This window comes from Rhododendron vialii, chromosome 4a (genome assembly GCF_030253575.1).
Source record: "Rhododendron vialii isolate Sample 1 chromosome 4a, ASM3025357v1".
In the NCBI taxonomy this organism is placed as follows: Eukaryota; Viridiplantae; Streptophyta; class Magnoliopsida; order Ericales; family Ericaceae; genus Rhododendron; species Rhododendron vialii.
This window is the reverse complement of record NC_080560.1, coordinates 40,557,977-40,582,452: the sequence shown is the minus strand read 5'-3', so window position 1 is coordinate 40,582,452 and position 24,476 is coordinate 40,557,977. Positions and strand designations below refer to the sequence as shown.

The 24,476-nt window shown below is 37.6% G+C and overlaps 3 protein-coding genes and 1 long non-coding RNA gene across 6 annotated transcripts; 1 reads left to right on the top strand and 3 right to left on the bottom strand.

Moving 5' to 3' along the window:
* Nucleotides 1-7,818: 7,818 nt before the first annotated feature.
* LOC131323535 (probable prolyl 4-hydroxylase 4) lies at nucleotides 7,819-13,134 on the bottom strand. Of its 2 annotated transcripts, XM_058355376.1 has the most exons (8): nucleotides 12,919-13,134; nucleotides 11,848-11,905; nucleotides 11,068-11,172; nucleotides 9,485-9,542; nucleotides 9,200-9,375; nucleotides 8,552-8,621; nucleotides 8,155-8,455; nucleotides 7,819-8,054 (listed from the first exon to the last, which is right to left on the bottom strand). In XM_058355376.1, exons 1-7 carry the CDS (start codon nucleotides 13,038-13,040, stop codon nucleotides 8,169-8,171), a joined length of 876 nt encoding a protein of 291 aa, XP_058211359.1. In that variant the 5' UTR covers nucleotides 13,041-13,134; the 3' UTR covers nucleotides 7,819-8,054; nucleotides 8,155-8,168. The 2 variants fall into 2 exon arrangements, with proteins under 2 accessions (XP_058211359.1, XP_058211358.1); XM_058355375.1 differs by having other exon boundaries at nucleotides 7,819-8,455; nucleotides 12,919-13,133.
* LOC131323536 (uncharacterized) lies at nucleotides 11,179-12,119 on the top strand. The gene is made up of 2 exons (XR_009199208.1): nucleotides 11,179-11,586; nucleotides 11,816-12,119. It is a non-coding gene; the product is annotated as an uncharacterized LOC131323536 (long non-coding RNA).
* Nucleotides 13,135-14,091: 957 nt separating the features above from the next.
* LOC131322822 (uncharacterized protein At4g15545) lies at nucleotides 14,092-19,417 on the bottom strand. Of its 2 annotated transcripts, none has more exons than XM_058354326.1 (9): nucleotides 18,970-19,417; nucleotides 18,122-18,190; nucleotides 17,091-17,147; nucleotides 16,809-16,881; nucleotides 16,352-16,447; nucleotides 15,953-16,156; nucleotides 15,066-15,108; nucleotides 14,451-14,529; nucleotides 14,092-14,340 (listed from the first exon to the last, which is right to left on the bottom strand). In XM_058354326.1, the coding sequence occupies exons 1-9, from the start codon at nucleotides 19,246-19,248 to the stop codon at nucleotides 14,248-14,250; spliced, it is 993 nt and encodes a 330-aa protein (XP_058210309.1). In that variant the 5' UTR covers nucleotides 19,249-19,417; the 3' UTR covers nucleotides 14,092-14,247. The 2 variants fall into 2 exon arrangements, with proteins under 2 accessions (XP_058210309.1, XP_058210310.1); XM_058354327.1 differs by having other exon boundaries at nucleotides 16,352-16,444; nucleotides 18,970-19,413.
* Nucleotides 19,418-21,823: 2,406 nt separating this feature from the next.
* LOC131322452 (uncharacterized) lies at nucleotides 21,824-24,284 on the bottom strand. Its single transcript, XM_058353777.1, has 4 exons — nucleotides 23,195-24,284; nucleotides 22,530-22,737; nucleotides 22,322-22,451; nucleotides 21,824-22,215 (listed from the first exon to the last, which is right to left on the bottom strand). Exons 1-4 carry the CDS (start codon nucleotides 24,025-24,027, stop codon nucleotides 21,953-21,955), a joined length of 1,434 nt encoding a protein of 477 aa, XP_058209760.1. The 5' UTR covers nucleotides 24,028-24,284; the 3' UTR covers nucleotides 21,824-21,952.
* Nucleotides 24,285-24,476: the final 192 nt, after the last annotated feature.

Here is a 24,476-nt window from a genome sequence, read left to right as displayed (position 1 = left end):
AAAATTTTGAGTAATAAAATTAATAAAAATTTATCAAATAATATTCATTTTACATATTTCAGAGATTCGTATTAAACTATAAATACAATTTTATAAGGTGTGTTGAATAGTAGAAATGAACAAACAAAAATGGATATATGGAGTGTGCTATCTTTTTTTCGCAGCATAGTATTTCACTATTCCGCGATGGAGACTAGATCCTGTCCAGTTATTCTATGATCTAGTCCTCTCCCGTTTAAATTGGTTGAGATACATTACGGAGGTATACAAGTAGTTGAAATCGTTTATTTTGTAGAAATCATCAAAAAAAAATATTCATGCCGAAAATTGATTTGGTTTTGATATCATAAAATTTGATATACGAACAATCATAGTTGTGTGAGGGAAAAAAGGGCCAATTATTGTTTGAAACTTTTACACTGCATTCTACAGACGCGAGGCTCTGCCGCCTCCATGGCATGGCAGCCCCTACCCACCTAAGGGCAACGTTTTGGGAAAAAAGAATATTTATCCTCTTTATTTGCAATTTTATAAAGCAGAAGCATAATTATAAAAGCTCTAAAGATAAAATTTAATTATGTATCTTTAGAAAAATATGATCAGAATAATAAAATCTTCGCACCGGTTCAAACGGATTTAAAATTGGAGCATTTAATTTTTTAACCAGATTTTTTAATATATAAACAGTCTTAAAAAATTAAGTACTCCAATTTTCAATCCGTTTGAACCGGTGCGAAGATCTTATTATTCTAATTATATTATTCTAAAGAGACATAATTAAATTTTATCTCTAAGGATCTTATAATCACGTTTCTACTCCACATGGTCTTAAATTAAGAGCAGATACTTAATTATGAGAGTTCTAGAGACAAAAATTAATTATAACTATTTAGAATAATATGATCAGAATAACAAGATCTTTTCATTTGTTCAAATGAAGTGAAAATTTGAGCACTTAATTTTTTAGAGATTGTTTATATATTAAAAAATATCGTTAAAAAATTAAGTATTTTAATTTTCAATTTTTTTGTACCGGTGCGAAGATTTTATTATTCTAATTATATTATTCTAAAGAGACATAATTAAATTTTGTTTTTAAAGCTCTCATAATCACATTTTTACTCCATAGAATTGCAAATAAAAAGGGTAAGAATTTTCTTTTCCCAAAATGTTGCCATTCTAAGGGGTGGATAGGGGCTGCTGTGCCATGGAGTCAACAGAGCCCTGGGTCTGTCTTTTACTTGCACAAATATGATTTGTGCATATTCGAAAACAAAGTCCGATGGAATTGATTTTCAGCATGAATGATTTATTACTCCTACTTTTGGAAAATAAAAAAGTGGAATGGACTTGACCATAACAATAATTGGACAGGACCAGTCTCCTCCAAAGGAAATATTCAATGTGCAAATTACTATTGCGTTTGGGCTCGTTTGGATGAGGTATTAGGTTTGGAGGTATTATGTATGAAGGAGGGATTGGATAATAAGGGGTATTATGTAAGAAGGATGGGTCCACATTGATGTGACGGGGTGATTAAATAATACTTGGTTTGGATGAGATATAAAATGGAGGGATAAGGTTGTTTTGTAGTTGAATGGAAGAAAAATGGGGTATTATAAGGAGGGATTCCACATAGCCGGCTCTCACCCTAGCCATGTGTAAGCCCCCCTTAGGGCGTATTAGGGGGGATTATGGAGGAGGGGGTATTAAGATATCCCCCGTTTTTTGGCTTGCCAAAGCACGCCATAGAAGAGGGCCCACGTATTAGAAGGGTGTATATTACAATACACCCTTCTATCGTGGCATCCAAACAGGCCCTAAGGGCGAGAAAATAAGCAAACATACGAAGTTGGCCACCTTCGTGCACCCTTACTAAAAGGTTATTGGGTCAAATCTTGTCGAAAGCGATGATTGATTATTAGTTTGTATTTGGTTTATTTCTTGTTCGTATGGAAATTTTTTTTTTAGGTTATTGTATATTGAACTTCATTTAGTTCTTGCAGACTCTCACATAGTCGAGATAATATGCCGTCATAATTCCTGTGATATACGCGGATATACATTTTTCTATTGATTCGCATTAAAAAAAGAAAAGAAAAACTATTAATTACTCCAATTAAGGTAACCAAAAGGCCTTTAATGTCCCCTTTAATGTCTGAATTGCCATTTTCAACAAGCGTGCCCAAACATCACAGTCAAGTCCTTTCACTGCCAAAACAATCTTTATCCAACTTTTAATTATATTTGGCACATATCATTAATAATTAATATTGTGACATATTTTTTTTGTGGCTGTTGTTTTCTACTATTTCCTTGTTCTTTCTCTATTTATTCGATAGTAGCAGGTTTGTAAACGAACAAAATTATTTAACTTGAGCTCTTGTTCATTTTGTTATAAAAGATTGTTACAGTACGTTTTCAAACTAAAGCTTGAACAATTCATTGATCAGCTCTCATTCTATATCAATCCTAAATTGTTAAGCCCACACATTTTTGTTTTACGTTACTATGAGTATTCTTCCAAGCACTATCGTACGACAACTAATTTATTTTGGGCTAATTAACTCTAATTTCTACGGACCGGCGAGATGACATCCATTGCTAGCCTTAATGCGCTCTTGGCCTTAATTGGCCGGGTGGGGTTTTTTGGGAAGCAGGGGGCTGCTCAGCAGCGTGCTGCTGTGCCTTGTTTGTGGGCCCATCCCGGTCTTGTTCCAATGATTAGAAACGTTCACTTTGTAGTGCTCGTCGAGTAAAATAACTATGCAAAAAATCAGCTTAATTAGATATCATTAAGTGCCTAATCGTAACTTTTTATCTTGAAAAGAATAGATCCGAAACACTGGATCAAATCCATTGTAACCCATGGACCGAGAGTTATACGGGCTCCAATCAGACACTTAATGATATTCAATTAAGCTGATTTTTTGCATAGTTGTTCTACTCAACAAGCTCTACAAAGTAAACGTTTTCAATTATCGGAGCGAGACCGGAATGGGCCCACAAACGGAGCACAGCAGGACACTGCTTCCGTTTTTTTGTGTCCTCACATAAGGCTTGATTAATATGCAACAATTTCTATGCCATCCTTGTCTTGTCATTGAACTAAGGTTCCGTTCCAAAACACCTTCTTAAAAAATAAATATTTATTTCACATTTTTAAACTCAAAAATAATGTAAATGAAAAATAATTTTTTGATTTTTTTTTTGCACCGTATTAAAGATCTCATCGAGATCTTTCAAACAAGATCCATATTGCATATTTTTAGATTTCATTAAACCCTTTATTTTTGAATTTGAAATTGACTTCTTAAAAAATAAGTACTTATTATTCGTTCTGAAACGGGGCCTAACCCTTAGTCGTTGGTCCCACCATAGGTCTTCAATCCTCTTTGGCATCTTCTCCTTGTCATGTGTCCTTCATACGGTACTTTTCGAAGGAAAATAAGGCCCCGGCCCCCCTCCTCCAGCGCCGCGTGTGCGAGCATGAGCGCGAGAGGGAGAGAAGCGAATAATTCAGACTTGCAATGAGTTGTAACTTGTAAGGCTAACGTTCTTGTCATCAACTTTGTTTATTTTTGTTTTTTGTTTTTAGTTTTTTTGCCAAAAAGAGAGATAAATAGCGTTTTACAAAATGAACAGCTTGAATTGTCGAATAGAATAATGATAAAACTTGTTTTACGCTACATGAAGAATCAAACCTTTCATCGTATCACTCCTAACGCTTGCACTTCCATATGCAATTTTTTCAAGTGGCTTTTGTTTTATGTGTTTCTGAAGATTAGAACGGTAAATTCATCGCATACGGTTCATTACGATTCTGTGTGTTATTTTCAATTGCTTATATCTCTCGACGTATATTATGTTTTATGTTTTTAAAATCAGTGTTTTATAGAAATAATTGAGATCTATTAAACAAGATCTGTTTGCATATTTTTAGAAATATACATTGAGAGATATAAGCGATTAAAAATGAAACGCAGAATCATAATGGACTTTTGAAAAGAGACGGATCGAGTGAGTAACTTACAAAATGGGTAAATCCTCAACTAAAAGGTCCATGGGCCAGATCTTACCGAAAGTGAATATTATCATTACCTGGCATTTGTCTCTTGGACATGATTTAAATGTTGCTGACTCTCGCATGATTGATACGATATCCCGTTAGAGTTAACTATTATACATACCTGAATGTACATATACATTTGAAAAATGATATTGGCACTTTAAAAATTGATGCAGACATTCCATAATCAGTATAATTTCAAAGTCACTTTCTTTTATTTTTTGAAGTGCCTTCATAAATTTTTAAAGTGCCAATATTATTTCTCTACTATTTGACCTTCAAAAAATAAGAAGAAAACAAAAAGATAGGTAACCAAAAAGCCCTTAATGTCTGAATGCCATTTTCAGCAAGCTAGCATGCCTAAACATCATATTCAAGTCCTTTCACTTCCAAAACCAACCTTATCCAACTCAATTATATATCTTTAACCTATATGGTTAATTATAGAAAATATTTTTAGTGGTGGTGTTTCTCTTCTTCCTTTTTCTTTTCTTTCTTTCTTTTAGTTTTTCTTTTCGATCATGTTGTCTTTCTTTTTGTAAAGTTCTCTTTTGCTCATTCCTTACCACAAAGCTTGTAATCATTAACAAGATCATGATTATTGGGCCAAAAGTCGTGAGCCATTTAAAAGATCTTCGACTAATCAAGTTGATAGGCGTCGATAAGGAGATAAAGACTTTTCATAATTGTCGGAACATGAATAAATTGTCAAGAGTAAGACCATATATTCAATTATCTTTTGACGAATACGGTTTGTTCGAATAGAAACTAGTGTCCGAGCAACTAAACTTTTATATGAAAAAATAATGAACGCATCAAGACATAGAAACTAAGTAGTACTATGATAAGCCCATTTTTGTCCTATGAGGGACTCCTGCCCTGATAGAGGACATGGGACTAATAATTTAGGGCCATTTTGCCCTGATAATTTAGGGCCATTACACAGACTTTCATTCCATCCTTGCCTTTTTCATTGGACTTACCCTCCAATAGGGCCATTACACAGACTTTCATTCCATCCTTGCCTTTTTCATTGAACTTACCCTCCAACATGTCGCATCAATGGTACTCTTTTGAGTTCTCTTTGGAATCTTACCACTTTGTCATGTTTCCTTAACCATTTTGATTGGTTGGGCTTCAATAATACTCTCTCCGTCCCAATTTTTTAGTCTCTTTTGAAATTCTATTCCCTTTTTCAATTGATTATCTCTTGCAATTTATAATCTTTTAGGTAGTTTTGAAAACATCGTTCGAAAGAGCTTATTGAGATCTATCAAACAAAATCCATATTGCATATAACCAGTATTATCAATTAAAAGTTATAATTAATTTGTTATCCGGTTGGGATAAGACGTGGGACCAAAAAATAGGGACGAAAGGGAATAACAAACGAAGAAGGACGAATGAGATATATTACCTTCTAAATATTCCCCCCTTTTCTTCCAGAGTCCTGCTATAGGGACCGACCGGTCCCCTACTAAAATCGTACTGACGTCCACGCCAGGCTGTCTCTGGCCACTGGACGGCCGATTCGAGCCGTCCAAAATTCTAAAAAAAAAATGAGGGGATCCTTGCGGGAATCAACGTCATCCGATGTGTGTAGGGTGCTTAATCCAAACACCAATTTTTTCGTATATATATGTATATACACTAAAAAAAAAAGATGTTTGGATCACATGGGGCCCCTCGTTTTTTTTTATAGATTTTTGAACGGCTCGGATCAGCTGTCTGATTGTCGGAGACGGCCCGGTACGGCCATCGGTACGATTTCTGTAGGGGACCGGTCGGTCCCTATAGCTTTATGGTTTCTTCCACATGCTATTTGGTTTATGTGGTCAGGCTTCCTCCAAGAGAGGGAGAGAGAGAGAGATGGGGGCAATTATTGGATATAATCTCGGAGTACCATGTGCAATTATCATGTAGTACTTTTCGTAAATAAAAAATTCTCACCACACGATGTGGGTCTCTCATTGTCTTCCAATCACCAATGTCACTACTGCATAATTTTTCACCACATAATTGGTTGGAAGTGGTCACGTAAGCGCAACATCGCGTGATATTCCGGGGATGCTGAAATAGTATCAGCCTTATTCTTGAATTTTCTCTTGGAGAATTTTGTCCGGATCTGAAGATGCACATGTGATGAAATTCTGTTCTTGTTAGAAATCTCCCTTCTAACTTCTCTTGCACCTACATGTGCCTCATTTCAAATCTCATACAGTTCGGGAATGCTTAACTTGAGGATTCAATAGTGTAGAGTAGTAAAAAAGTCTCGTGACGGATTATTTTGCTCCCCATATAATTGACTAGATTCGATTATTGGGGTCAGGTCGTAACAGAAAAATTATTTGTGAACCTCCTAGTTCCGGCATTGATGGCTTGCCTTTGACCGGATTGAAGAGAAAATTTGTCGAGGTGCGCTTAAGCTGACCTGAACACATCTGATTGTCGAACCAAAAAAATAATATTTTGGACGAATATAATCTGTCATTCCACATATACCAGCTAATTAGTGGTCTAAGCCCTCGAGCTTGTAACTCCTCCAAAGGCGCTACCACTTGGGCCGCGCCTACTTCACATTTTAGATACAGAGAAATATATATATATATATATATATATATATATATATATATATATATTGGACACGTTGTCTTATTCGGTCTGGGTTTGAGGGAGGTTCTTGAGAGTAACGAGTGAAGAAAGATAGATAGAGAAAATTTATTGGAGACCGTGCCCAGAAATTTTGAAACCCCAAAACGAACAAGGTTGGATCAACAAAATGTTTCAGTTTTGAATTGGATGTCACGGACACTACGGCTAGTGAGGTCAGTTCATCATTCTCTCTGTTCTAAGCGAGAGATTCTCAATTTGAGTCCTCATGGAGAGGTGCTCGGCTCCCTGTCATACTAACCACTAACCCCTCCTAACATCCTATCGTCTGAAAAAAAAAAAAAAGTTTGTCAAAAGTTAAGAATAACATGTGCCTGCCAGGATGCCTAAAACTGTGTAATACATTGCGTTAGATATAAGAGAATCAATCTGATCACGTAGAGTAGTATTTGTTTAAGAGCTTTGCTTCACATTAGACCTTTGTCAATGATTCATTCCACAAAAACAAGTAGCTAAGCAAGCATTCTAATTCGACAAAGGAATTGGGCTTGCATTCAAACCTAGAAAAGGGATTGGACGGTGCCCCGTTGCAGGCCCGTTGTACATTTTAAGGATTTGTTGTCTTCCATTGAAGTATTCGGTTCGTATCATATGGCGACACATGGAGAAGTAAACAAATGAATATATTCCACCAAAATCCTAAATAACGAGGTGCACTTTTTGCACAGACAATGAAAAATCAAACGGTAAGAAATAAAATGTCTCGTCTCAATCGCCTCCTCCTAAGCTCAACTCTGATACCATCCCCATCGTGGCTCTATTGACAATAGACGGAGATGTCATCCAGAGCAATGAACTAGAACACTCCCTTCCATCCCGCTCAAAACTCAGATGGAAGAGTAAACAAAATGAAAGCCCGGAATCATAAATAACGAGGTGCACTTTTTGCACAAACAAGGAAAATCAACTCCTTTCTTTTGTGGCAATAAAAGAAAAATCCACTCTGATACGACAGCATTCAATTGAAAACCAACTTGCGATAAATGAAAAAACTAGCACGTTCATAGAATCATAGCTAACTTCTAAGGTGATACCGTGATAATCATAGATGCAAAATAAGTTTCTATCATCCAGGCCAATGAACAAATTCAAATCGATTGAAAATAGAAGTCAGATGATTCCAAGATTTTTACAATGAAAACATGAGACTCGTCTTTCCTCTTAACAACAATGAAAATAGGAAGTAGCTAGTAAAAATGCGGCAACTTCCCCTAACAAAGATAAAAGCCCCTCTGTATCCAAGTTTCATTGCCATAAACCTCTGACTGTACCATCTCAATATCCACGTTGCAGCAATGACCAGTAACATCTCAAACTGAATAAAAGTATGTGTTATGAGAGAAGCGAAGTTTGTTTTACCAATAAACCATGGAATAACCAAACCTTTTTGTTCTCCCCCCCCCCCCATTTGGTACCTCGAAAGCAGAGATTAACATAACTGACAGCTCCTCCTACAGTATCCTGGACTTTTTGGAGTTCCCACCATGTACTCTGGATACCTGGAGCACTCTCCCGAAGCAGCCCATCTCTCACAATTCTCATTCTCATCTATGCAATCATCACCGGCGGAACCCAGAGTCTTGTCGTGGATCCACTTTGTAGCCAACCACTTCTCACCTTCAATTACCGGGCATCCTCCAAGGACACTGCTAGGATCCGGAATGGCATTTGGGTAAAGACTGAAGAAAAGGAGTGCATCGCCTTTTCGTGGTTTCACTGTGCATTTCAAACGGGGTGGGTGAGGGAAATGTCGTATTTGAAAATGAAGTTTTGAATTACTTAAAGGATTTGTGTTTGGTTGAAGTGACTCACCCGAAATACCTTTCTTTGCACACCCGGACAAATCATCATCTGATGTAGAAGATATGTGGTGAGGGGACTTCTGTCAAGTTTACGAATAACAATCATAATGCATATTTGGGGACTGTACACCCAGAAACCACAAATCAAGACTTGAGCAGAAATCACCCAAAAAGAATCTACCACGGATTGACTACTTAAACAACCAGCAAGCTGAAGATTCCAGCTTCTAACTGGAATGAACAGAGAAATGCTTAATGTTTCAGACAATAACAAAGCAATAAGGTGGTAGGCAATATTTAGATCATTGCTCAGCCAGCAGTGGGCAATACAAAAAGAGGGCAAGCTGCACATGTGTGGGATTAATAAGGTTGATAAACGAGTCAAACATATGTTCGCTTGTTCATCATGTGAGATGATCTCAAACGAGCTTTAACCGAACCAATCACAAGGATCTCAAGCAAAACTAACTCTTTATTACAATGTCTTCTGTCCATATCAAACTTTGTTTGCTCTTTAACAGGAATACTTTATGTCTAAGCAAACAGAATCCCAGGATACAAGAGTTTGTAATTCTTAAATGTTGAGTTAGTTGGATGGTCAATGTATGTCATGATATCAGGCGCATTATACTGAACTCCGTAAGAATTTTGAACGAACCTCTGCCGCAGGGAACACTGTTTCGCCACCTTTTGCCACGTTGCTAAGATACAAAAGCACAGTCGCTATGCGATGTCCACCCTCTGCAATATTTATCTCGTCAACGAAATAATCATAGTATGGATCGTATCTCTGGCCTTGCTCATATCTCAAAACTTGCATGTCTTCCCCATTTTCTGAGAAAATACACACAAGTTAGACCACGTGGACACTCCATAGTCCATATCTCACAAGACAATTTCAAGCAACTGTTATCAGCGTAAAGCACAAGAGTATCTGGTTTACCTTCAGGTAAGAAGGTCCACAATGCAATCTTGTCCTCTATGCCAGCAACGATAGGATCCTACGTTCATGTAATATAAATGAGAGAGAGAGAGAGAGAGAGAGAGAGAGAGAGAGAGAGAGAGAGAGAGAAGTTGACTGTGTTGGCTCTGCAATTACTGGAAATACCGGGAAAGAATAGAAGTGAATGTAATGAATAAGATGCAAAGTCAGGTTGATGCCAGAAGGCCAGCGTAAGAAAGCAACACGAGGGCGTCTAGGGGTTTGGCCTTATGTGATCTCCATCATAGGTTCAAATGGTCTAGAATGAATGAAACATGAGCAACAGATACGTAGTCCCATAAAATTGGAATGAAAAGATGACATTCATTTGATGTTTCGCCCTCGCTGTTCAACTAAAAGGTTCCTCTCTCTCTCTCTCTCTCTCTCTCTCTCTCTCTCTCTCTCTCAAATTTAATACCTTTGATTCTACTATACACAAGCAGCATCCATTTGTCATCTTCAGCCTAGCCGAGCATCTCCAATCAAGCTCTATTTGTCTATTTTACAGAATCAAACTACTCAACCATATCCTATATGTTCCATTTTCACTTCTTCTTTTTCATTTTATCAAAATGCATATAACTTTCACAAAACCCAATTTCTATTCACAAAATTTGTGCCTCTGGAAAGTTATTGACAGTACCTTCAAGATAAGATCAATATACATTCAACAACAGATTAACAAGTGATCATCAAATTCTTGAGGGGATATCAAATTTTGTTGGAGGGAAATGAAAGTATCATGAGAGTGTATTGAGAAATAAGAGATTTTTTATTGGGGATCCTTTTTATTGGAATGTGATGAATAATACCATACTCCATAACCACCTCTTGATCAAATCTTGAAGCCAATGCTTCTAAGGAGCTTCAGTAAATGTTATATATCAAATCTTCTTCCATCATAGACTTACCAAACCAAAACCGAGCCTTATGTCCCAATCACTTAGGGTCGGCTACATGAATCCTTTTCCTCCATTGAGCTTTGTCAAGGGCCACTTGTTCACACAAACCTAACACCCTAGCATGTCTCGTTATCATATTTGGATTCATTGCATAAAGATCTGACGGGCTTTTTACATTCTGGCTGTCAGCTATCTAACGCACAACCAGTTCCCCTTATTTCAAAGTTTCTTTCAGCTTCTCTTTTTTTGGTTAGGTTAATTTTGTAGCACCAAAACACAGATACAAGATCAACAAAACATCATAAAGAGGACCTAACCTACTAACTACTACAAAAGGAACAACACCACACCATAGTGCCGAATACAGGGAAAACAAAACAAAAGCAACCAGGAGCAAACACCACTCCCAGCCAACACCTGCTACATGCTAGCATAACAACACCACCACCTAGCTAACTGTTTGTAACAAAACAGACAACCATAACCACCATAGCGGGGAGCAAAGTACTTGGAGATTTTAATAGGAAAGAGGCTAGGCCAAAAGAATGATTCGGGGTAAGATGCAATGACAAACACATAACAAATTCCACGTGTATACAACAACAGAAATAAAACTCAGATAACAGTGCACAATCATCAAACCTTTCCCTTAGGGATGAACATCTCAGAGCTTGTTTGAACCTTGCTGAGCTTGCCCTCTCCAGACTCATTATCAGTAACGGCTGATCTTTTCAGCTCTGATTTTGCCTAGTACATTCCCAAAATCCAAACACAATACATATCACCACTATTACAAAGATCTAAGTGGTTTAGCTATAACTTGTATACTCGAGCCGAAAATGGACTGTAGGTAGAAAATATGTATTCTTCTCATGGTTCCTTGTATACAGACCATCATCAACATATTTCAAATAACTCCTATTAATTTTCAGTTCTTATACGTCGTGATAAAGCTCCCACAACCTAAGTCCAAATTGATGTCGAACTAACGAAATATGAATTTGAACTACTAACTGTATGAAAAAGATATGGTACACATAATATTACCATAGAAATGGTAAGTATCATTTTTTGTCTTCTATGTTACACATGTTTTTTTGATAGTTATGCATGAGTGTATCCACCATCCACAAAAAATAAAATAATATATACTTATGGTTAGTTTTGGTGGTTCATGTGTTGTGCATTTTTTATGGTTCGTTTTATAACGATTTCCTATAGTTCAAGTTGTTATGTACTTAAAAGACTCATTTGTCACGACTTTTTACAATATCAGTAACGCATTATTCTGACTGCTTTACCAATGGCTGTATACGGTATGCACATCAATGTTTTCGCCTAGTTACAAATATATGGCTAAGAGTCAACCAAGTACTTCCAACTTACATAGAAATTGAGAAGAATCATAATAATAAGACTCACAAGAGATATCAAATGATTGCACTCTTGGTCTGTCAGAAAACCCTCGTACACAAAAGCTCTGCAAAACCATCCAATTGAACTGAGTTAGTTAGTGGGAATTGGTTGTTAAAATCCTACGATATGGGATACATGTGCTACGATTCGTATCGTTTCCTTCCAAAAACAATATGCATCTCATCCCGTATCCTTGTATAAAAATCATTCGATACCATGACGTATCCTACGATATATTAGCGTATCCTGATTCGGTATGTACCTTACTATTACTTTTTCGGTCATACCATATTTTAAGAAGCATAATCTCGAACACATTCTAAATCTTTGATCTAATTATGATGACCTTCAAACTATTTGAAGAAAACCAATACTCAATTTACTAGGGGCTCGTATAGAAGAAAGAACATATTTTGCATGAATCAGATGAGACTCTTGTTCTCTTCCCTCGACTCTAAATGTTGTAGACCCCACTCGGGAGACTTAAAATTTTTCATTCCAAAAACTCACTATTCCTATAAGAAACACTTATGTTTCAGTTCCACATATAAAGCAGATTTTTAGCTTGTAACTATGTATAATTAACTTTTAATATATTAGCTTCTGCTGGCATATGTTACGATAATACACGATACTTATCGCAATAGGATTCGGGAAGGGAAATTTTAAAAAATGATTCACGATATGTATCCCGATTTAAAAACGTGATAAACATAATCCACGAGAGTTTCAATTCGAGTAAACCAAACAGGGAAAAAATGGGGTTTAGAGGAAATCACAGTAGTTGAAGTTAGGGCGCGGATCAAAAAAAAAAAAAAGAAGTTAGGGCTGCAAAGGAACCTATGGCTCAGCTAGTTTCGGCTCGGCTCATTAACTAAAAGAGCCGAGCTCGAGTTTTAGGCTCGTTTACTAAACGAGGCGAGCTTGATACTCAAAAGCTCGGCTTACAAGACGCTCGTTGAGTAAATTAGCCAGGCTTGGCTCTGCTCGTTAAGGTTTAAATTCGAGTTTTAGGCTCATTTAGGAGCTCGAACGCGATGAAGCTCGGCTCGTTTGCACCCCTTGTTCACATAGTACCTGGGGCTCCATGAAACCTGCTTGACTTTAGATGGGTTGATCGACGGGCTTGAGGATTCGTATATTATAATCGAATAGTTTGACAACAAGGAGATGACTGAAAGCAGCGGAAATCGAACCATTTTCCGAAGGAAAGGAGGGAAAAACTTTCTTGGCAATTTTCTCGAGAAAAAATTATGCACACCCGCAATAAACTACTCTATCTTTTTCTTTCAATCGTCACTGAAATACGCGAAAAAATACGCGTAAAAAAACTTGTCAGAAATACGCGTAAAAACTTTCTTCTTCTTCTTCTTCTTTTTTCACGTTAGTAATGGTACGACGCCGTCGCTGTCTATTCTGATTTTGCCAAATAGTGTATATAAGATATTGAAATCCAAATTAATTTAATTTCTTGCCTCAACCGGACAAAAATGAAGACATATAAATAATTAATTTCCTGTCCCCAAAAGAAGCAAAAAAAAAAAAATACACTATCGAAATCCAACATTTACTGCCCCCTCTTTTCACCTCTCATGTATATTTAACGTTCGAGTTAAACAAAGTTGCGTTCCAACTTAGGGATTGCGTTCGCAAACAAAGTTGTGATCAAACTTAGGGACTGTTTGGGAATAAAAATGAGCTGGCTTTTTCAGGAAAAAAAAGCCACAGTGTGTCAGGAGGCTTATTTTTGCCGGGAAAGCCAATAAGCCATGGGGAATTTTTGTCCGAACACCTCCTTAGGAATTTTACCGATTATTGCTGAGAGTTTTGATCGAACTTAGGGATGTTACCGATTATAACTGTGAAGTTCGCAAGCAGCCCGAGACTCATGCTCGACTTGGTTTTGGCTTGGAGGTTCGTTTAAGATAAGAATTTAGGTATTAAGCTTAGAAATGGCTTAAACTTAGATCGGGAATAAACATTGGTTGTAAGCATCAAAATGTTCAATTTCAAACCTAAACAAGCTTTAAAAAATCGAAAAATATGTTTAGCGGTGGAACCAAGATTTCAACAATAAGCTATCCGGTGGATAACAATGCATAAGCTCCCTCATTCGAAGTTGCCGAAGCCAACATTTCCACCCCTCCCCGCAATCAGCCATCAGCCATCAGCCATCAAGAACCATGGCAGTTCGAATCCTGTCACCAAATACCGTCAAGAAACCAACTCGCAGTCTGCTATTCCAATACAGAACAAATCATCTAGACTTCCATTTCATTTTATTCTATAAATACAGTGGTTCGGAGTGACATTGATGAACTGGTTTCCAAAGAATGATGTCAATGAAACTTTTTACATTCACATACTAAACACAATAAGCTTTACAGCGATAGTACAATGCCTCGGTCAATGGATATTGCGCGTGATCAATCCCTCAAATATACCATACAGGTCCTTGTTATCAGGGCCAAATATTTCATCAGCTTTCTGTAGGGTCTCCTGGAATTTTCCACACAATACAGGCAAATGAGACATCGATGGCAAGAGAATCTGCTCAGAGAGAGAGAGAGAGAGAGAGAGAGAGAGAGAGAGAGAGATCCATTATATACCTCCTTAGTCTGCTTGTGGGAATTCAGCTCCTTGACATTTGCTAGAAATGCACTAAATTGCTCATAAGACAAACGGCTCCTGATGAAAGAGGAGCGGTCAGATGGACAATTTTCCAGGATTTGCAGCTTTGGTAAAAATTTACAGACTATTGCTTGGGTGATCGCATTTTGAGTACGGTATTTGGGTATTATCTCACATGTTGTCAAAGTATTGGCAGAGTTTTTAAAAGTGGGCCCCATTCAACAACAATGAATGTGTCGATGCTGCATGAAATGGTATCCAGAACGTGGAGCATACGTGTGGCCATTGTAGCATTTACTCAATATACGTGTGGTCATTGTAGCATTTACTCAATTATAAATGGGACAAGACTTCAAATTGCAAGTAGAGTACTTTCACATATATAAGCGTTCTATTAAAACCCAGCAGCTGTAGATAATTACTGTTATTGATTAGATGGATGAAAACAGCTTACAGGATATGATAACAAGGTTTCCGGGGTTCAGTATAGAAACTGAAGATTTATTTTGGATCTCTTCAAGAGGATGAGTGTCATTTTGCAAAGTATCTTCAACCAATGATTTCATAAGGAAAACAAGCATCACTCTATTTACCTGACTTGGCGGAAGAATTCCTTCCCATCAACTCGAGTCCGTCCTAAAAAACACGCAAATCAATTACTGCCCTGGGTTATAAGATGCGATAAACACTCAAAGCAAATATCCATCAATCTAAACTTGTCAAGGACTATACTAGATGAGCACCCTGTATACAAATATGCAAGACCTTGGTGTCTCCAAACGTATAGTTTAACAAGTCCGTGTTGTTGAACGGTACTCAGTCTTGGGTAGAATTCAACCTCAAAAGCTAGTTGATGAAGTGAGGATGTCCTCACCCTTTACACTTCACGTTACTTGGGCCTCCAGACTATGTGGGACTTCGCTTCACACCCACCCTCACGCGAAGTATACTCAGTAGCACCTGCCGCGTGCACTTCAAAGACATGCAGCCTACCCATCCTTGATACCTAGCTCTAATATCACGCGCAGTGTACTCAACCCCAAAGGCTAGCAGTTGAAGCTCATGCTTATGTATTTCATATTGCTTAGGTACCCAACCACTATGAGACTTCGCATCACACAGGGTATCTATCAAAAGCAAACAATCTGCTCACTCATGTCCAAAGGAAGGAAAAAGGACGTAGTCTTTCCGCATTAAGTTTTGATACATAGTTCTCCCGTTCCAAGTTTTAATAGGTCACCACCATCATAAAGAAGAAGAAAATAACTGTATAAGATTTTTTTTTAAAGAATATCCAAACCATGTGGGAGAAGATGATCCAACTTCTAGACAACTTGACTGCTTAAGTAACAGCAACATATGATGTCAAGTCTAGTTGAACGATATCACCTTCTCCACAAAGGTTTTCAGAACTAAAACTTGTCCATCACCTCTATCATTTTTTCTACTTTTTGAATGTGTCCCAGAATTAAGTTTTTACCAGATTGTGATCCCACGTCGCTTGACATTGAACTATGCTGGCTTGAAGGCGCCGAAGAAAATGACATCGAATGTCGCCTTGGGGACGGTGGCTTAGATGTTCTTGTTGGAGATACAGATGCAGATAGACTAGGAGGAGAAACAGGAGGAGTAAACCGTGGTGTTTGAAATGCTAACAGGCCTTGTGATACCCGAGGCCTTCGGGCTGCCATGGTAAAAGAATCAAATTAGAAAGAATGATGATCGCATGTAATTGCAAGGTTTGCAATCCTTCATTTGGCACAGCACAGATGACACTCTTTGGTATGGAAATGGGAATCTTGTGTATTATCAAGTTAATATGAGAAAAAAGGGAAAAACTTCTCTAAGCTTAAAATAGAAACGTTTAACGGAAATGTACCATCTGACTCATGATCATCTCCATATGAATTTCCTAGTTCAGAGCACTGACTGCGCATTGAAGAAGTTCTTGAAGGGGGCAACGTATCATCATCTTCTGAAACAAATTAGACAACAATACATAAGATATTAGTTGTCAATCGTTAGAAGTTAACTTCAAAGAAACGCTTCACTCCTGGACTGTCCCAGAAACCACTCAAAAGTTAATTGAAGAAAACACAGGATGGAGGACATTGTACGTGACAAAGGTAACAATCCTCACTTAAAGGATCTTTACATAGAAAATTGAACAAGATATTGGTTGATCTCATGCATACAATTTCAGAGTTGGATGGTCCAATGAGAAATTGGAAGTAATTAATCAAATGCTGTCAGTAGAACACTACTACAGTAAATGGATAGGGCAGCATAGATTTTCTACAATTTTCATATAAGCAAACCGAAACAGTTTAAATTACCTCCAACAAGTGATTGAGAAGACAAGCTTGCATGACTTGACATATGTGTAGCAGCAACCTTCGGGCCTCCTGCCTGAGGTAAAAGAAGATTTTGTTAGCCGTTGAAGTTGGTATACAACTAAATCATGTCTTAGGTTCTGAGTTTCGTGAAACCTCTATCAATGGATTGGATACTTCTAAGTTCTAACTTCACAAAACATGGATTAAGAGTACTTACAGGACCAATTTCAAAAAAAGAAAAAAGGAAGAAAAAAAGAAAGAAAGAAGGAACAAAGTACTCACAGAACTGTCGTCATCTTCTTGAAGTGATTGCATCAGTGTCCTTTTGAAGACTTCCAACTGCATGTATTCGAGATAGTAAGACACCTTTACTATGACCGGAAAGAAAAAAGGGAAAAGAAGATGGGAGGGCAGAGTTAACCATGTGGAATTTTCTAAATAAGAAGACAAATTGTGGGCATTTTGGATTTTCCAAGACTCTGGGGAGTTCAAAGTCTCCGGAGATAGTTTTATATAATATCGAGATTCATGTTGCGTTTCTGTTTGGATGCATATGGAAATTGGAATATATATCCACACCATTATAAATGCAGTTGCCATGCGAGAGGAAATGCAATCACATTGAAGCTATTGGATCATTCTATCGACCCTCAAAGGAAAATCATCTTCTCTCTCTCCTTTTCTTGAATTACCAATACTCTTAATGATCACCATTTTGTGAACTCCCAAAATTCTTATTGAGCATTGGTTCATCAACGCTAAATGTCGTCTAACTGAAGTAGTTTCATAGTTGATTATTTTCCCCTAGAAACTAACTAAACCAAGTCCTGTGTTCCAATCATTTTCCACCACGTATGATAGAAAATTCCAGCTTTTCGCTGACTAGTAAGTACTAATATATCAAATGAGCAAAACAATTCTTTTTTATACATTGGAAGTAAAACAACAATCCAAAATCAGCAAATTCCAAAAAGTCAATAGCAGCGGGTATTACCCTTGATTTCTTGAATTTTTTTTCCTTTTTAGGTATGTGGTTCGGTTAGGAAAGTATGAAGAAAATAAATAATTGCTTGTCAAAAAATAAAATCTTAATTTAATTTTGCAAAAAATGTATCTCCACTATTAATTTCTTGTCCGTTCAAAAATCTTCCCTTCACCTATCTAACATCCATAGATTCCAAACAGAATATAATCACTACAAAAGTTCATATTTACCTTAAATTCCAAAAAATTATCTGGAGAGAGAATTTAATCATTTGACAACATTGACCTTCCAAAAATGAAAAAATTAACCAAGTTGACTTTCCACTTACCTTGGAGACATCTCGGTTAAGCTTCTTCACTTGATTGGACAACAAAGCGTTCTCTCTCATCAAATTTTCCTGCAACCACATTAAAAAATACATGCAACGGAATTACTATTTTCACTCATAACTCAATCTCAGCTAACATTATCATAAATAAGGAAAAATAAGAACCCATATGGGAGAAGTTTTAAACAGACAAAAACAAGCTAAAAATGATTTTTTCTAAATTTAATTAGTTTTTACTCTCTGATTCCTTTGAAGTAGATTATAATAATGGTAATCCATATACAAATATAAACCCAATTTGAAAAACTTCTAAAATGCAAATATAGTCTAAAAATATGGGGAAAAAATTTCGACTTGTTTTTTTTGTTTCAGTGAACTTTATTTAGGAGTAGTTTTCTGCCAAAATTTGTACTTTTTAAATTTATTGAAGCAGGTTACAGTAATTCTATAAACCCAATTTGAAAAAAGTTCCAAACAACAAAAATGGAAAAAAAAAATATTATGTCATTGTTTTCAGTGTAATTATTTCTGCCAAAAAAAAAAAATTTAAATAACTTGATTCCTGTTAAATTAACTCTAAACCCGAATAGAAAACTCAATTTCTATAATTCTAAGAAACAAAAAAGCTTGAAAAATGAATATTATTTTACTTTTTTCTGTTTTCACTGAACTTTATTTTGTTTTCTGCCAAAAAGATTTATTCCATGAAGCGTGGTAGTAGTAAAATTCTAACCCGAAATGAAGGAAAGTCGGAACAAGTCAAACTAGAGGGGAAAACCAGAACAAAGTTTGAAGTAATTCTTTTGGGGAAGAAACCATGAAGTGAACCGGGCTCAATCAAACCGGACCTTCTCATCGGCGGCTCGGGCGAGCTTGTCGTTGGAGTCGGAGAGGGAGGCATCGAGCTCCTCGATCTGGCACTGGAGGTCGGCGATGATATTGTCCCTGTCGGCGAGGTTAGAGCGGAGGACAGACGCCTCCGATTCGAGTGCGGAGACACGCGTCGAGAGCGCAATGGAGGTGATCTTGCGGGCCACGTCGAGCTGCTCGAAGGGGTCGGAGGGGAGCACCTCCAGTACCTCCTCGGGAAGGTCGAAGTTCGGTCCCGCCGATTCCTTCGCTAGCATCCTTTCTCTTTTTGTTTCTTTTTTTTTTTTCTTTTTCGGATTAGTATTTTACACTATACTACGTACTGTATCTGTTTTTTATAAGTATATTTTTCAATTATAGAGGGAGATGTGTTGATAAACTTGATAAAGAAAGTAGAGGTGTGTATTTGAGGGTGTTGGAATGGAGGGAATGTGAGAAAAGATAAGGCGAAATTATTAATAGCTTTTGGAGCATCGCCACGTAGTGCTCCGAAGATCTTCACCGCTAACATCCCCTTTGGCTACTTGGGGCGAGAAGAAATAAAATAAAAAAGTAAGGAGTGTGATTTCTCTTAATTGTGAGAAAAGAAAGAAAAAAAAGTATATTTTTACACCATTTCATTTAAATAAACCCCTCACTTTCTCTTTTCACCAAATCCCATAACTTTTTGATGAGAAACAAAAATGGGTTCATGAGGTGTTCTTGATTCTCATCATCTCTCACCTCTTTTACCATCCAAACAGAGGAGAGAAACCTCTCACCCTCTATTTCTTTCTTTTCTCTGAAAAATCCCCCATCCAAAAGAGTGGAGTATAATTGTATGAATCTCATATGAATGAGTGGAGATAGAGACCCTTAAAGCACCACGTGGTGGCACTGAATAATCTGTTAATAGATGAGGGGTCATGGGATTTACCACAAAATTTCCAAGACCACACCTTTGGGACATAATTTTAGACATGGTTTCTGGAACCATTTGATGTGTGTGAGTCCATATGAATCGAAAGGTTCTAAACGCAGTTGTCTGTTACCGTAGTTGTGTTGGTAGCATCGTTACCCCTATCGTTATTTGAGTTTTGTCTTGTTTGACAAAACATGTGGTTCCTAGGAAAGTTTTTGGAATTTGGATAGAAGATGATGAGATACTCTCCTACTGCATATAATCCATGAGCCCCACTATGTGGTTCTTATATTTGGTCTTGGGATTGACGTAAGATTGGGCCTAGATTGGTGTTTTTTGGGCCCTTCTTTGGGAAGAAGAAAGGCCTAAAAAAAACGAGTATGAAAGGCCGAACCTTTCCCTCCAAATTCATTGGGGAGAAGGCCTAAAAGAAAGAGTATAAAAGGCCGAACCTTTCCTCCAATTCACTTCAAGTTAAAGATAGGCTCTGCACAAACCTGTCAACTCACCCAGCCCGACCAACCCAACCCAACCCAACCCAACCCGCTTGTTTAAAGATAGGGGATTGGTAATCTAATCTGTTCAACTAATGTGATGGATTTGAGAATATCTCTTAAAATCCAACCCGTCTGTTTGTTCCACGTATAAAAATCATGTGTACACATTATACTCAGTATATTAGTAAATTGAATATATTGCAAAGAAAGCACTCACTGGTGTTATTTTCTAGTTTCTAAAGTTTGTCTACATAAAAGCAAAAGTTGCACCATATAAGGGTGGTTTAGATTTTGAAATTTCTTTCATAGAAGAGGTTTTAAAGGATAAATCAGTTAATCGAAATAAAAGATTGATATGACTAGGTTTGGGAATATCAAGCAAAACTCCTTTATGAATCGAGTGAGTTTGGGTAACCATAAGTCCTATTATTATACGATGAATCAAGATAAACGAATAGAATGACCGTGTTAAATCGGTAGAATGAGACTATCAGTGGTTCATTCTACGTCCCATAAAGAATTACGTAAGCAACATCACATAAAAAAATCCTTCGATTCAACGAGTTGTTGCAATATTATATGGTAATAGCATATTTATATCATCATTCATGTATTTCATGAGAAGTTGGTGTAATTATCGCTTTTTTCTATTTTCACTTGAAAGCAACAGAACTGCACAACAGATGCCCCTCAAAAGTCTATGGTCCACACACCTACTACTTTTTTAGCGCCAAAAATACCTAATCAACTGGACCAAAATACTGGACATTCACAGCTGTCCTAGCTTTCCATGAGGGAACATGACTTTTTCTCTTCTTTTTTTGAGATAAAGTGTTTAGGTTATTAGGTTAGCTAATGCACACTGTAAAGGAGTGTTCGGACAAATAGGTTAAAGAGGCTTATTTTTTGTCCTTATTCAAATTTTTTTCGTATCACTTGGCCTATTCTCATTTTTTTGGGAATTATTGCATCTTCATGACGAGAGGAATCTAAAAAGTATAAAATTTTGATCGAAATCCAATATTTTTTGAATAAAGAAGAAAAAAGTGGCTTATTGGCTTATTTTTATTTTTATGTGGGTTTGTTTGGCTTATTTTTGGCGGGAAAGCTAATGGTTTTTTGTCCGAACAAGCCCTAACTGTTCTTAGAGTCCTGAATATAACGACCGGAGTAATCTCCAGTTGCTTGAAGAGATACTGTTGGTGGTGACTGACTGATTAAAACATCTAACTTGTTGTCATGCTCTTACTTGCTCAACCCCTTAATGTTATTTTTTTCCCTTTTAACTACATGCATGTTCAACTTGAATGGTTACGCGCACAACTTCCGATGTTGCTTCTTTAATACAGATGCTGAGATTCGTGTGTTGGAAAAAATTCTATAGGCCATCGCATTGACAAATGATTAGTATGCAAACAAAGAAGGAAACCCACATACAAATACACAAACTTTTTTTTTTGGTAAATACAAATAAATAAACTTGTTTCACTATCCCTCCTTGAAAAAGAAAAACAAGAACTATCAAAAGTGAAAATGAAAATTATTAAACTCTGTGAGAGGAAATCAAGTTTCTATTCTCCATATTCCTCTTGAAGAACAAGAGTTTGTAACCCTCGCAACATTTTCCTTCACTCTGGGTTTTCTTCGTTTGATGCGCCCTCGATCTCTCTCCACTTCTCTCGCGATTTCAACCTTAACAATGTGGTGATCGGAAGTGCCTTTAGATGAAACCACCGAGTATGATCCGGGTACAAACTTGCAGCGTAAATCGGGCGAATTCAAAATGTAATCCACTCTTGTTCCATATTTACATGTCCCCTGCACATCTGAATCAACAAAATTGTGAAATCTCTAGCATGGTGCATAAAGATAGAAATTAATCATGAAAGTTGTAAAGGTAGAAATTATTCATAAAGATAACTGTTGCTGTACTTTGGCCTTTGGCAATGATGACCACAGGCTCACATTCCCCAGCATAGTCCTTGGCGTCTTTGTACCCTTTTCCCTTCAGAAACTTCATCACCTCAACCTTTGGTGTTGGCTTTCCTATCTCCTCATAGTACTGCAATAAAAAGTGTTGCTTTTAGAACAAGACTCTCTCTCTCTCTCTCTCTCTGGATTTTGTCATATAGAAGTATACCTTGACAATGTCAGCCCATCTCTCAGATGTGTAATCTGCACCATCGAGAGAATTCAAACCACCTGCCAAAATATGAGGACCATCATTTGACTGGATAATTGCTTCCATCTGCTTCATCCTCCATCTCTCATCCAGATGATCAAGCTGTGTGCAATGGAAGTTAACTTCCCCTATCCATGGCACATCTATTGTAGCTCTCAACACATTCCTATTCACAACCCAACATCAGAAAAAAAAAAATCTGTGCATATTCCATTACCTACTTCGTTGATTGAGCAAGTTCACTTGTTGGTGTCAAAATGACTTTGTCGAAGTCATCTGTTGACTTGCTACAGTGTTTAAAAAGCACCGATGTATTAAATCATTAAAATGGGATACCAGCAAGTCCACTTGTTGGTATCCCATTTTGTAGTTGACTTATGTGTTTGTAGCAAATTTCGCAAAACCAAAATTGCTGTCAAATTTGACACCAAAGATGAGTGACTCAGTGGACATGAATTTGCCAAAAAAGCCTTCACCTTATAACTCTGGCAGCCAACACATCAACGAGTAAACTTGTTCTTAGTACAGAAATGTATGTCGTACGAAGTCAGAACGAAAATGTAACTTGCCATCCTCTTGCCTAACAGGCGATTTTTAAGAAATTATGGAAAAGCCAAACGTACCTGAAATCTTGATCGTCGAAGATTTTCTGAACTCTCCATTGCTTAATCGGCCATTTGGACAAGATAGCGTTCCCATACTCGGGCGCCCAGCTCTCAGCGAAAACATAATTCATCCCCAACGCACGAGCCAATTCTGATAAGGGGGTCATGTTTTTCTCCTCCTCAGCCTTGACATCTTGCAAAGCCAAGATATCAGCATCCACCTCTCTAAGCACATCGAGAATCGTTCTACTTCCTCTCATTACGCTTCCATCGTTCATATAATTGAACATTCCTGCAGGAAAGCACACTGGAGATCTCATTGGCGCATGGAATTGAGGGCTAAAAACAGTGCTCTGCGCTAAAGAGATTTCGTTGTCGGGAAGATTGATAGAGACTTTTAGCTTCGACTTGAGGAGGCTCGTCTGCTTGGATAAGTCATCGGGAATCATGGGATGCAGCGGAGACTGCTTTAGAATGCCTTTGGGGCGATGGTCACCGGACTTTGCATCCTCATTTTCGTGAACGAGAACAACCATCTTTTCGGCCTTGGGTACGGCTGGTGCAAGAGAGAACATGGCCACATTAAACGTGGCGATACGAATAGGCCTTTCTGGAAGAGCAGCACCACACACTTGGCCGCGGAGAGGGGAGCTGATTTTTTTCGGGTTTTCCCACAACCGGCCGTTGACATTTAGCTTCCCGAATCTCCGAATGACGAGTCTAGGCCTCGGACGCCTCCGGATTAGCCACCGGATCCTCGAGCATAGCTGCCGGAACTTCCTGCTAAAGAGATATAACAAGATAGATAATTGAGTGTTGCGCAAACCTTCTCTGACTTTTCTTGATTCCATTGGTTTCAGCTAAAGAAGCTGAACTTGGTTTGTTTGGGGATACAATAACAGGAGAGCCTTGTGCATCTATGTTCATGCATATATAAATAGATGAAGGAGTCAATGTGGGCTATTTGTGGGTGTTTGAACAAAGAGGAAAAGGGTAGTTATTTAGAAGGATTTTTTTTTTTTTATAACTAGGTATTCCGGCCAAGCTTACGTGTACCTTGACTAATCCCGGGGATCATAGATCCACTGTCCACTAGCAGGGACCACGCTTAAAGGCAGAGCAAATGCTCCGTATGGACTAGTCCCAAAAGAGTTGATAGTACCTGATAGATTTCAAACATAAGACCTTAGGAAAGAGCAAACCCCTAAGTTTCAGGCCTTGACCACCGGGCCAACCCTTAGGCCTATTTAGGGGGAAAAAATGATTCCAACTACTACAACAAAATGAGGGTTGGAGTTTG